This window comes from Kryptolebias marmoratus, linkage group LG6, assembly GCF_001649575.2.
Source record: "Kryptolebias marmoratus isolate JLee-2015 linkage group LG6, ASM164957v2, whole genome shotgun sequence".
NCBI lineage: Eukaryota > Metazoa > Chordata > Actinopteri > Cyprinodontiformes > Rivulidae > Kryptolebias > Kryptolebias marmoratus.
The window spans coordinates 4,245,243-4,259,532 of NC_051435.1; the positions used below are offsets into that span (position 1 = coordinate 4,245,243).

Below are 14,290 nucleotides of genomic sequence, written 5' to 3' on the forward strand. Positions count from 1 at the left end.
GACCTGAGGAGAGCAGCTGCTGGAGGTTTTGGAGGGAATGTTGACCCATTCTGCTCTGATGGAGGATTCTGAACTCTCCTGTAAAAGCAGTGGTGCAGGCAGGCCAATTCCTTCATTTTGGTGGCTGAAAACATTTGGGTTTGACATCAAAAGATGAACATGAGACAAGAGAACGTTTCACCTTTTATTTCTAGGTGTTTACATCCGGATCAGATACAGAAAAGAGCCTTATTTGTAACAGAACACCCAGTTGGAACATGCGAGTAGTGTGTTTTTTTGTTGCCCAGGTGTGTGTTGATCAGTGCTGAATGTCTGCTCTCAGTTTCAGATCTGGGTTTTGGCTGTGCAGTCTGCATTTACAGGCTAAAGAGATGCAACCAACAACAAAACAAGCAGCTGTGAAACTGAGAGGAGAGAGAAAGTCAATCAGAGCCATCACACAAACATTGGTCATAGGCAGGCCAACCGTTTGGACGGAGTAACAGACGACTGTCCGAGCGGAGTGGGAGGGGGCAGAAGTTTGGGTTTACCAAAGCAAATGGCTGCCTTTGCTGTTAATCAACTATTAAAGTTTCACAGAGTAGACCATAAATCTGCTTCTGTGATCACATTCAAATTCCCCCTTTATTGAAACTATAAACAAATCTTTAAAACCGTTTAAACTAAAATTTCAATAAATATAACCAGAGAACAAAACTCACTAAGTATCCCTTCAGACAGAGCAAACTTGGAAACATGACTCCTTAGTAGCTTAATAGAAAACAAGCTTAATTTTAAAAATATTTCAGCAAATCCTTCAGCTACAGGCGCAGCAGCGTAAAAATAAGCCTCCCAAAAACAAAAGTTAAAAGCCAGGCAGTTTTCTTTTTTCAATATAAACATTTTGTGATATTCTTAATGTAAAAAAATAAAACATTAAACTGGGACATAAAACCTTAGCGCTGTAAATGAATAAAATGTATGTATTTTTAATCTAATCAGCTTTAAACATGTTCTTTAGCTATTTACAGGCCTTAATGTGCTTTGTCTTGACACATTTTGATTTTATATTGCTGCAGCACTAAATTATGCCAAAATAACTCCTCTTTAGCTCAGGTGACCTCAAAAATTGGTGCTGCCTCGTCTTGGTGGTAAACATTTTTTGGGGGGGAAAAAAAAAAGTACATTTTCTATGGAAAAGGATAATCTATTAAAAAATAAATCCTTGTTTTTAATTACGACATAGCCTCTGCTGTCACTGTATTTATGACACAATAAGCTGTTCCAAAAGTGGCTAAATGTGAAACATGCAACAAAGGCAAGATGTCCTTAAATACCATTTCCATGTAAGGGATGAAGAAGTAATGTCCGCTGAGCTTCTTGGTGGTATTCCATCTTGGTGAGATCAGGAAATCTGCAGCTTCAACAGGAGTTTTACAGAATAATCTTTGATGCAGATCTTTTCAGCCCGGGCAGTGTGAGCTCATACCTTAAAATAAAAGAGAAAAATGTTCATGTTTGCTTCCCAAACAGAGTCTGTGCTGCTGGTGTGCAACATCTGCTTCTTTCCTATAAGAACTCACTGACTTCCTGTACAGAAGTGGTTTTTAAACTATTTTATGGGATATGTTTTGTTTTTTGTACAAGAATGTCTCAGATTTGATTGACAAGGTCCATGGCTTGGATTTTGTCCATGTGTGGACTGAAGTCCCACAGTGGAGGGACTTTAAATGATAGCATTAGTGCAAGTATTGGATTAAGATTTCAGGAAATGTTTCCCACCTGCATTAATTTTCAGAATGATGCTTCTTTTTTAATGTAAAGTTGAAAGAAACAGGTAAAAATCTACAAATGAGACTCGAAAAAGTATCACAAATTATAAAATGTAGCATTTTCAATCAGAAAGCAGGTGGTTTTCAGTGGTTAGACCTTAATATGTCATCTAATGGAAGTTTTAGTGTTAAGGTAATGTAATTAATTCACCAACATGTTTCTGATAAGTGTGTGTGTTATCAGGAACATGTTGATAAGTTTGGTTTCATGTTGGCACATGAAAGAAGTAAAAAAAAATCTGGGCTGGTACCATTCTGTGACGCCTCTGGTCATATCAATCTGTGAGAGATCCAGCAACACCTGGGAGGAGAAGAAATGTAAATTCAATCAGTTACAAACTAAGCATGAGAAAACTAAAGCTGACTGGACTTTCTTCAGGCCTAACACACACACACACACACACACACACACAATCCTGAAGCAAAGCTGTAAATTTAGAGGCTGCATATTCAGCCTCCCAAGTCCAACTTTAGACAAAAAGGTAAAATACAAGATTTAACACGAAGTTCTACCTACCATGCCAATGTCCTTCCTCTCTTTTGTGTGAAACATCTTGTTATTTTTAACTGCCACATCCAGCTTCCTGGTTTGTGCTTCTTCAAGCAACAAATCAAACTCAAACCTGGAAAGGATATTTTTTTTAAATAAATGTATTCATCAACATAAACATCGGATGAAATGGTTTGGCTTACTTGTGATCAAAGACAGGATTGAGCGTCTTCCTCTTGACTTGCGTCTTCTTGCGGTGTTTCCAGGAGTGGTCGGGCAGTAAATACAGACGGACATAGGAGTCTGTGCCGTTCTCACTGCAGGGGAATAAGTTCCTGCAGGAGAAACACACACCATGAAAGCTCTGAGGCTTTTTATTTTAAAACAGCAACTCAGAAAACACTGGGATGTTGTTTAAAATATAAATTAAAACAGAATTTAATTTGCACATCGAATAATGAAACTAAGAAATAGTTTTAATTTTTAACATAATAGAGGTGAAATGCAACAAACCTGCAAGCGTGAACCATGATAATAAGTTTTCTCCTCAGAGTCGTGTATTTTACAGACAGATGGATCTCTCCAAATGAGCCCTGATGGTTCCTAATATCACTAAAGTGAGGAAAAGAAAAACATTGGTATGGAGGCAGAAGTGAATGTTTGGGAAAAGATGATCTATAAACTCACTCTGGATAGACGGCGCCTTCTGAGAGGTCGAAACGTGACGATGCAATGGAGTTATCTGAAAGCATGCTGTGGGAGTCGTACCTCCTCATGTTTAAATTTGAGGACTTCTCAGATTCAGACACCAAGAAGGAGCTACGGCGTCGCTGAGCCGAATAGTTCTCATTTGGGTCACCCGGACGGGACTGAGAGGAGGCGGCGGTGGCAGCGTTGGAGGGAACCACAGCGGCGGCGGAGGGAGGGGCCACTGAGCTGTTACCTCCTCTGGCCGGTAGCTTCTGTTGCTGAGCACTGGAGGGAGGCGTGACGACTGTTTTAGGTGGAGGTGCTTCCACAGCAAGAACCTGTGGAGATGGAAGACATGGCAGCTGTCAGATATCCTAAAAACATCAGCACAAAAAGCTAACTTATTAGTTTTTAAAAAGAAAATTAACACATTTAACTAAATGAGTTACACCATCTACTGATACAGATTAATCTGTTAGTCCCTTACAGCTCACAGAAACAAAGCTTCATTTCTACTGAAGAGTGATTCAGTCTAATGTGTATCTGTATGCATTCAGCTTCTGATGAGTAAAGTTTGGTTGTTGTTTTTGACAAAAATACACTTAAACAATATGAACAGACTGCATTTTAGTCATGTTTCAAACTAAATGTTTCAACTTAATTAGTACCACAGATACTTTCAAGCCAGTGCAAGATTACTGGCACTTTTGTTTTACTACTTCGATCTCTGCCTCAAGCTTTCCATCAAACATTCAGCCAATTTAAAATATAATAAACAGCCACTGGGTTGTTTGGTTTGGTTGGGAGCAGCACACTGAACCTGGAGCAGAGAAAGTAAAGGTGAGAGCTGTCCGAGGAGCTCAGAAAGAAGATTATAGATATTCATGTTAAAGGTAAAGGCTCCAAACAATCTCCAACAGCTTCATGTTCTTCTGACCATAGCTGACAAGATTATGAAGTAGCCAACCTGCCAGGATGTGGACACAAGAGGAAATGCAAGCCCGGGTTCATCAGACGGACGATGTGGATGGTCGAACAAAAGCCAAGGAAAATATACGAAAGCATTCAAGCTGAACTCCAAGGTCAAGGTACGACACCCTCCAAACACAAACCATTACATGTTTGAATCATAATGGACTCCTGGAAGAAAAAGCCCCAAAGTTTCTGACTGATGAGACAAAACTCCAGTCACATCAGATTGTTTTTATTATTATTATTGTGGGAGGGTACCAGCTAATTTATCTGCATCTGTAAACAGCTGAAAGAAACAAAAATGGTTTGAATGTGAGAGAGTGAGATGTTGTACAGACCCTCATGGTTGCCTTCAGCTTGATCTGGCTGTTTGCTCCGGACTGCTCCAGCGGGAAGCTCTGGTCCAGAGTCATGTCGGAGATCTTCAGGAGGCGCTCCATGTCCAAGGTCAAAACACCGAGCACATTCTTCTTCTCGTGCTCTTTGACCTGAACCCAGCCAACAAACACAGCAATTATGCAAAGTACTTTTTTATGCAAGGTTTTCTTATTTACTGTTGCAACATTACTGATTTAACCATCAAGCTTCTCCAAGTATGTAGAGTAGAGTAAATATGGAACTCATTAAAAGACGAGATCCTAAAGAGTCTTTAGGTGGTGCGTTCAGGGCGTTCTGACCGACCTGAACCACGAGCTTCTGACTGCTGACATTGTGCACAAAGAAACTGAAGCCCTGCTCAAACACTGGGTTTTTATTTGTAAATACAGCCTGCAGAAAGACACAAAAACAGGTGAAACGATAACTATTAGCACGTGTACAATAAATACAAGCATCACTGATGACTTAAAGACAGAAGTAGCTATTGTTTTGGTGAAGAGAGTGGAATACCTTGCTTTTCTGAACATCCTTGTCAACAGATAATTCCACATACGAGTTGGGACCAACATTTCGTTTCGTGAGCTAGAAAAAAATAAAATATAAACTCAAACCAAAGAGGAAATAAACATTTATTTGCTGTATCCATTTATACCTTTTAATTATGTTTCTAAATCTTATCTGCTTTCTTTAGGACACATCTGTCAATGAAACACTCTACACTTTATACAAAAAGTTTTAAGTTTAATATATTGGGCGTTTGTGTGCAATCAGGCTGTTTGGCTTCCAGTTGTGAAATCTGCTCTAACACACTGCAGACACGCCACACAGCACGCCACGCAGCACACCACACAGCACCAGACATGTGGACCAGATCTGGAGAAGGGTGGGATCATTTTTTAACATTCCACTGAAATTAAACTTCAAAATTATTTTCTTCCAAAATTCTTCAAGCTTTAGTTTTTTCCCACTTTATTGGTGTAATTTCAAATGATGGCCAGCAGAGGGCGATCGGCAACTTCTAAACAGCAACAAAAATGGTAACTTAAGTATTTTATTAAGCATAAAATTGACAAAATCACCACCAAAATAGACAAGATTAACATATACAACGCAGAAGATGAACTCCTGATTGTCCATGTTTTGTTTTGTGTAGCAAATTTAAAAAGGAAAAAAAGAAAACTCCAAACTCCAACATTTTTGCTTTATTAAAACTCAGAAATAGGAATGTTTTCCTACCAAACTATTTTCTCTAATACTGAGAAGCCCAGCCTGTTCCAGCCTCAGGTGAAAGAGGAAATCTCACAACATCGACATGAGCTGGTAACAACAACAAGTTGAGATGAAATGACGCGCACGCAGCAGACAAACAGGAAATACCTGCTCCTCTCAGAGCCAGACACACCTGTCACACAAACAGAAAGTATCTGACCTGACGGAGCTAATGTCTTAACAATCACTTCTAAATGTTAACGTGTTACACTTAAAGTTTCAACTTTCCCCACTCAAGAACATATTCTTTCTAACCCATATTTACATTTATTTCTAATTATGAACAAAAGCTGCAAACTGAACTTTGCTGTTTCTGGATAGATTGTTATGACATCGCTGAAATTGTTTCTGGGTAATTGTTGAAAAGCTTTAGCTGATTATATCAAAGTGTGCAGAAAGAACAGAGATAAAAATATTAAAAAAAAAAAAAAAAAGCTGCCAATCAAGTGACCCATCAGCTGTGAGTTCAGGTTGCCATGGTGATAAACGAAGCATTGCATCTGAGTGGAAATGAAGAAAACTTTGAAAAAACTAACGATTACAGAAAACTGCAACTCCAAATGGCAGGATTTTACAGCTATGTTCAGAAAAAATGTGAACACAGGAGCAAGTTAAAAAGAATATTTGCTTCTTTTCTGTTAAAACCCTTCTTTACTGTCAGAATCTGTGGGGCAGCTCTGCAAGAAGTTTTGTTGCAGAAGATAAGTTTTCCTACATTTGTTGTTAAAATGATTTCATCAATGATAAATCTCTGTGGCTACGCAGCAGATTAAAGACACCGTTTCCTTAAAATTTTAGCGTCTTTCACTTTGTGTCCCGGGCAGAATCTGTCATGAACAAACCAGCTGTTTGGCATTTCAACAGAGTTTCTGTCTTGAAACGAACACAACTAGTCAGAGAGGGAAAAAAAAGAAATTATGATAAAAAACAACTTTTTGTCTGAGGTTAACAGCAGGATTATAGTGCACAACATGCTGAAGGTGAAAACTGAAACTTTTCTGACAAAGAAATCCTTTTTCTTGGAGAGTGGAGAATGAAACTACATCATAAAACCTGTCAGTACTTTGTCTGCATGCATCAAGTCTTTCTTAGGTTACCTTTAGACTCTGAGCATTTGTAGCTTTGTGGCTAACTCGTACTTTTTTAAAAGCGCTTTTCTAAACTAGTTTTAAACTCCGGGTCTCACAACAAACACAAAAACAGCTGGAGTCTCACCCGAGCCTCCTTGCCGTGCTTTCCTCGTTTCTGGTTTGCTGTGAACTCGCTGTGGTCTTTCTGGAGACGAACAGAAAGGCAGAACTCAGCACATCTGCATCAACCACTTGTACAAATGAGAAATAACACTTCCTGTCTGACGCCACTTACTGGTAGGTTTGAAGCGTTGTCCAGATACACTGAGAGCATGGCACAGGCAAAGCCGTTATCAAACTGCAAGAAATAAATGATATTTACACAAACCTTAAGCTGCTGGGAACCGAGCTACGAATGGCATCAATTCTATTGTTTTTTGTCTTTTACAGACCTGTTGTTAGTAATTGTAAGAATGTTTTGATAAGAAATATGACTCTAGTTATGAAAAAGTTGGAATGTTGTGTAAAACGTAAATTAAAAACAGAATTCAGTGATTTTCAAATCTCAAAACCCCAGATTTTATTCAGAACAGAATAAAGTAAAAATATGTTTAAACCAAGAAATTTTACCAAAAAGAACAGCAATTTGGAACTGTATGGCAGCAACATCTCAAAACTAAAAGTTGGACAAGTAAAAGAAGCTGAAGGAGCATTTTGAATTAAATTAATTAGGTTAATTAGTAAGAAGTTCAGTAACAACAGTACCTGCTTCAGCAGACTGGAGTCTGTCTTCAGACAAAGCCACTGAAGCTTCAGATGAAGTTCTCCGTGTGGAACCCCCTCCAGAGGAAACCACTTCAACAAGAAAATCAATGAAATATATGAAAAAATTGGTACCATTTTCTTAAATATCTCTTTATGCTCATAATTGATGGATTTCAGTAGATGTAAATAAACTCACCTGATCCATTTCTTTCTCCATCTTCACATCTCCTAAATCAAGGTTATATCTAATACAAAGAATATCATTTAACACCACTTTTTAAATTTACATTTCCTAAAAATTAAAAAGACACTTCTTGTATTTACACTAACTAGATATAGGATTGCAGGGTAAATATGTGCACGTCTCAGTTATACAAAAGAAATCACAATTAAAACAACCTGCCATATTAATTCCTTATAATAATCATTAACTACATTTATTCTCAGTGTTTTTAGTCCGTTTCTTACCGTCCAAGAAAGTCGTCTTTATCAGTGTCCTCATCAAACAGCTCCATCTCCAGCTCTTGTCCCGGCGCCTCGTGAACCACAAACTGCAGGTGAAGGAAAGGTGGATGTTTAAATGTTTTGAAGGAAGTTAGTGTAAAAATCATGAATACTGAATCTGCTTTCTGCAAATATCTAAAGTTCACATGCAGTAAAGACAATACTTGATCCGTTCTATGAGGGAAAATGAATAAACTGGGGAAAATTTGAATTTAATTTAATTTAACACAAGTTGCCAACAATAATTTTAGTATCACCTCCATCCTACCTGTGATCAAATTATATTTAAAGAAAGAGAGAAATGTTTGCATATCAGAAAGCACAAAGTTTGAAAGGTTGAGAAGGTAAACTTTTATATTTTTTAAGTTTAAAACAAGACAAAAAGCCTTTCACACATGAATCATTTACCTCGTAAACTTCATTCCATTTCGGGTGTAAATTCTCTTTGATGGTCTTGGTTTTGAAGTTGCGGTTGCCGACTCGGAGTTTCACGTATGGGTCCGACTTGCCTTTCACTAAACCCATCATGTATGTGTCTTTGGCCACCAGGTCTCGGGCCTCCAGGACGTGGACCCTCACCACCCCCTGAGGAGCGCAGCAGTCACACAGCTTCACATCAGAATACTTTTATTTCTATGCATGAACAGCAGAAATATTTGTCACGTACACGAGGAAGTGGAAACCTCATCTGATCCACTTTGATCTGGTCTATCAGGGGAATGCACATGCGGTTCGGCAACACCATGAGAGAGGCTATGATGTCCATGATCGTGTCCTCAGAGAGAGAACTGAGAGGGTGCAGATGACATTAGAGAGAGCCGCAACCAGAAAATTCAATGTTAAAAGTTTGGAGAGACTAAAAAGACTGTTTATGTCAGGAAGGAAGGCGTGTCACTCAGATAAATAAGAAGAAGCCCCACCTGAATGCCGGGCTGTCCAAAAGATTGGTCATGCCTGTCCAGTTGATCTGAAGAGTCTGAGGGAAATGACAGGAAATGGGTTTACACAGGATTTATCACACTAACACGGCTTCCACAGCTGGATTAATGTGTGTGTGTGTGTGTGTGTGTGTGTGCTTACAGGGCGGCGGATGAAAAACAGAGTGACCCCTCCAACCAGAGGAGCCTGACCAATCAGCGGCTCTAAAATGACCCTCAGCATCCCCTGGAACTGGAATATTCAGGCATGTCTTTTTAACAAATGCAGCAGACATAAACAGTACAGCTTTAGCGGGAGACAAAAAAACACTACGCTCACTTTCAGTCCTTTCACGCCAGCTGTGATTGCCGAGTTCACATCTGCATCGATGTCCACGTCACTGTCATACCTGAGGAATAAACAATAAGAAAAAGATGGAGAGGCGACAGGAACACAGCTCACAGGTTCACGCCAAAATGTTTACAGGCGCCGACAGAAACAGAAGCAGCTGTGGATGTAAAATATATCCGACTGACTGTATGTTCATGTCCAGAATCACCTCCCTCTGATCCACTTCATGGGTGTACGCTCTCATTCCTGAGATCACGAAAGGCTGAAAGACATTTAAAGAACCCCAAACTGATGAGATGACCTCACTTCGTCACAGAGGATTCATTTCCAGCTTCAGGTAGATTCCAAAAATGTGTGTCGTTTTATAAAATAATAAAAGATTTAGTTTTTTTTTTTTTGAAAGAATGCATATTACTCGCTACCTTTCACGGCTGTTGTCGGAATATTAGTCAAAACTTGAAAATGACGTTAGGCCCAATCTCAGTGCAAGATGTCACACTCAGAGGATATGTTTCAGCTACTACTATGTTTGTAAAACTGACTGAGTGGCAGCCATCTTGAATAGAACCGTCTCCAAAAGTTAATCAGTTGTAGATGTGCATGCAATGATCCCTTTCTGCAAGCTTCATTAAAATTTGTTCAGCTTTTTATGAGATGTTTTGGATGCAAAAGATGATGATGATGATGATGCCACTGGAGTGAATAATGTTGAACAAACGGACAGATACGATGGTCAAATATCAACTCACCTTGTGACCAAAGTGGATTTTGGTAAAAGTGAACATTTTGAGCGCAGAGTTGGAGAGTCTGACGGCCGGCTGGATGTTTTCCTTCAGCAGCTTCTCCATGTACATCCCAAAGAACGGCCATGCCTGCTCCAACACCTGAGCACAGGAGGCCAAAACTCGCATCGTTAAAGGAGCTCAGGTAAAGATGTTCACATTGTTTTCAGAAATAACTAATACAGCTGACATGTTGTTCAGTTTGCAGGCTGCTTTAAATCTGTTGATCCTTCGTCTGAAACATGCTCTACATTTTAGAAGAACGGTGCTTAGCGTCACCTCAAAGTTTTACAAACAGGACAAGATAATATTTTAACACCATACCTTGTTCACCCACTGAACTTTCTCGACTTCTGTGAAATGCACCTTTGGGGGGGAAATAAAAAAGAACAAAGCTTTAACTGGGTCTGCAATCACAAACTTTATAAATATTGTATTTACAACATGATAGCATGCATAACAAAATGATATGGCTGGAATTAAACAAATTAAGTGAGCAAAATTTGAGACCATTGCAGCAGTTGAATGGAAATAATATCAAGTGTTAAGATTGAAGTAAAAAAAAATATATATATTATTCTGATTCCAGAGATTTGGCAGCAGTTCTTGGTAAACATGGAGAAGCACCACAGTGTTTGTTTTAGGGCTTACCAACACTTGTTTGCAGCATCAGAACTGTGAACCGGAGCAGAAGTTTGGCGTCATGTTTTAACAAACAGAACAAGCCAGGCCCACACCTTGTTTAAAGAGAACTAAAGCAACACTAAACAGAGAAATCTCACTCCATACTCTAATACATCTACTTTACATTCAGTGGAAAACAGAAATTACATTCGCTTTATTTTAATTAGGCTCCTGCAGGTTTTTAAAGACAGAAAAGATGCCATAAACGTCATAATCTGACCCAAAAAGAATCTAATCTAAGTTCACATTCATTGTAGAAATTCCTCTACATTCCTGTGACACTAAAAGAACATTTCCTTTTTCTCACGTTACATGAGTCACTGTTTGAGGGTGTGGCACGATCGAATGTGAAGTGGCAAAACCTGGAAGCCAACAGAACGTTTGGCTGCCTTCATCCACGCCTCGCCAAGGGAGGGTCTGCCCGAGTCTGGTCGGAGATGCAAATACGGTGTATTTGTTGCCAAAGCAACAGAATGACTCCACGTCCTTCTGGGTTTACACAACTTAGCTGCACGCTTGGGTGTCAGGTTGGAAAACTGGGAAATCAGTGTCACAAACCGCTGAGGCAGAGGCAACACTTCAAGAGTTTTAAAATGTCTGAAATGCTAAAGGATTAAAGATAACATAAGGATGTGAAAAACAATACATCTGGTTGGAGTTTGCTGGGTCAAGTGTAACATTAGGGTTGGTTCTGCCTGAAATTAGGACTTAGACCTCCTAAAAGAGGGAAAACCAACGAGTCAGCCTTGATATAATCCATCATACGCATTAACACATCATTAAAACATTTAAATGTGGTTTATCATATTATATAAGGATTTCAGAAACTTTCAAACTTGTTTTTAAACATATCCAATGAATATAATGTGATTTTAAAATCCCCAGAGTGCCATTAAATATCCCCTAACCCCTAACATTGTGCTCCACAACACCAAAGAAAGAAAAAGCATTTGTTAAATTTTACTGCAGCGTTGGGGTTTCTTCAGCCCAGAAAAAGGCATCTGAATTTAAAACAAATTATGACAGTCATTATACCACCTAAAAGCTTCCAACCTCAGGAAACTACTGAACTGTTTCTCTGTTTTGAATTGTTGGGGAAAAAAACAAGCATTTGACAAACTTTACCCAGTATTTCCAAAAATCTGATTATCTACTTTTAATGTTGGGATTGTTGTCAGTCAGGCAGGATGTGGAGTAAAATAATAGTTGCCAAATTAAACGTTGTGACCTACGCCTTAAATATCTTAATAATAGATCCTGTATGACTGTGATATCAAGCTCAAGCAGGGAGGTGGAGCGACGTAAAGACACAGCTTTTGCAAAACTTGACCAGTAAGTTGGCAGTTTTTATGTTGTTTTTTTTTTTGTTTGTTTGTTTGTTTTAAACTTCTTTGCATAGTTTATTCAACAGATCTGGATAAAAAAATGTAACAGTACATCATAATTGTTGGACTTCTCAGTCCCAAACATGGACATTGCCATTGTTGACCTATTTTCAGTCACTTTCCTTAGATAAACAAACACACGTGTTGGTTCGCCTCCCGTCTCAAACTTTGCTTACAATTTTTTAATTTAAAGACTTGTTAACTATCAATGGGAGACAAACAACTCAGCAGATTTGGTTGGTTCTTTTTTGTTTGTTTTTAAATACCCTAAAACTGTTGTAAAAATTTGCAGACAAAATAACAGCGCTGGTTTCCCACATATACTGGAATTATACATTACTGGGACTGAAACAAGCAACATGAATGAAATCTGTTTTTATGCATTAATTCATGTATGTTTCTGCAGCCATCAGGGGTTGCTACTGCACCCCCTGCACCCATACTTCTCAGACAGAGAACTTTGTTGTTTACGTCTGTTTACAGAGTTTATTGTATGAAACTTGTTGTGCTGCACATACCCATGAAGCCATCTGTAAGGTGTTTTTCAGCTCCGTGTGAATGACGTGCGTCTCGTTGTCCACGAACTCGATGGCAGACCCGATCCGGGCGTCTTTCCACTGACGGTTCTTCTTCCACCAGGTGATCATCAGCATGCACAGCAGCACCCAGCTGATGCTCAGGCCCAGGTATCCCGTCAGGTACACGGGGTAGAAGACGACCACGGCCCGGCCGAAGTAGATGAGAAACTCCATCATGACCTGGTTGACAGCGGAGGGAGTGAGGCGCTCCGAGCTGCCGTGGAGCGACAGGCTGTCCCCGCGCGCAGCTGCCAGCGCCGGGCCGCCCGGAGGCGTCTGAGAGGCGGCTGCCATGGCCCCGAGACTCCCGCTGAGGTCGGCTCCACCAAGCCCACAGGAGAGAAGTTCTTCAGCTCTCTGTTGTCTTATTCTGCCTTCCTAACAGCCTGATCCCCGCGTGAAGACATGACGCGTCTGGTTTGGGCGCAGCTGGAAAACCGCCCCCACCCTGAAAACTTCCGCGTTTTTTAACTTCCGAAAAGCAGGTAGGCACACCTGTGTCCATGGGTGGGGGGAGAAAAAAAAGAACAAAAGTCCACCATTTAGCCAAAAATAGAAGCCAACATTAAAAGAGACTGTTTATATTTGCTTAATTATCATGTTTTATAACACCACACAGTGCAGTTCATGCGCATTAATGTAGAGGACCAAAGCTGCTTCTTGTTGGGTTAAATTAGGATTTTTTGGTAAATTCAGTGTCGAAATGTGTCCACCAGATGGCGCCAGAGGACTCTTATTTTCCTAAACGTGAGAGAACTGCTTCCAGCTCCTGGTGAATTATAAATAAAGAAAAAAACACAAGATGTTTCATTATTATTATTATTATATTACTTCTTTTAATTATTGTTGATTTCTGGGAATTGAGTCATAAATGTCAGCACAGTATCTCAGTTATTTACCTTTTTCCACAAACTTTATTTTATTTAACTAAGAGCTTATTTATTAGTTAGCAGCAGCTTTTAATAACTTCCATGAGGTGGGGCATTTTGTACACCTCTCCACTTTCTGTGCTCATATCAGCATAAAAAATAAGAAGTTTTCTGGAGTTTGTTGGTACGGTTGGAGTGCTTTGTATTGTCACATTACAAATTTATATTTAAAATTTTTAAAAAGAGACTTGAGCAGTTGTTTCTGGCTTTCTGAAGATATTTCAATTGATGACATTTTTTGCATTTTTGTTTTTAACCTGTTTTTAGTACACCTCCTGGCTATTTTCATCATAAAATTATAAAATAATTATTTTATTATTGTAAATTAGTTTGTTTGCAGGAACAAGGTGATCCCTAAAGAGCCATTAGCTCAAAACTGATGTAGTGTGTTTTCCATCCCAGCTTTCCCTAAGTTTTGTTTGAAGCCAGTCTAAATGCTTTTTTAATAAAAGAGTATTTTGTATTTAAACAAAGAAGCATTTACATGTTAATGTGCATTTTTTCAGATTCAGACACGAAGTACAGTGTTGTGAAAAGATAAAGTGCAGTTTATAAAAGATGATTCCATTCATTTTAAGAAAAAAATTACCCAGAACTACCTGGATGGTAATTGTCCACTAAGCCTAATAACAGTTATTGATCGATTGCATTAACTGCAGTCAGTCATTTGTGATAACTGGTGATGAGTCTTTAACACGGCTGTGGAGGAATGAT

The 14,290-nt window shown here is 39.1% G+C and overlaps 1 protein-coding gene across 1 annotated transcript; it reads right to left on the minus strand.

Annotated features, from left to right (window-relative positions):
• Positions 1 to 170: 170 nt before the first annotated feature.
• Positions 171 to 13,110, minus strand: esyt3 (extended synaptotagmin-like protein 3). Its single transcript, XM_017420657.3, has 23 exons — positions 12,588 to 13,110; positions 10,325 to 10,366; positions 9,968 to 10,102; positions 9,404 to 9,480; positions 9,207 to 9,276; positions 9,030 to 9,119; positions 8,870 to 8,925; positions 8,617 to 8,737; positions 8,358 to 8,534; positions 7,914 to 7,996; positions 7,642 to 7,690; positions 7,446 to 7,535; positions 6,976 to 7,038; positions 6,826 to 6,885; positions 4,852 to 4,923; positions 4,645 to 4,731; positions 4,302 to 4,451; positions 2,989 to 3,329; positions 2,815 to 2,913; positions 2,505 to 2,636; positions 2,329 to 2,434; positions 2,063 to 2,112; positions 171 to 1,468 (listed from the first exon to the last, which is right to left on the minus strand). The coding sequence occupies exons 1-23, from the start codon at positions 12,939 to 12,941 to the stop codon at positions 1,414 to 1,416; spliced, it is 2,559 nt and encodes an 852-aa protein (XP_017276146.1). The 5' UTR covers positions 12,942 to 13,110; the 3' UTR covers positions 171 to 1,413.
• Between the last annotated feature and the right edge of the window lie 1,180 nt (positions 13,111 to 14,290).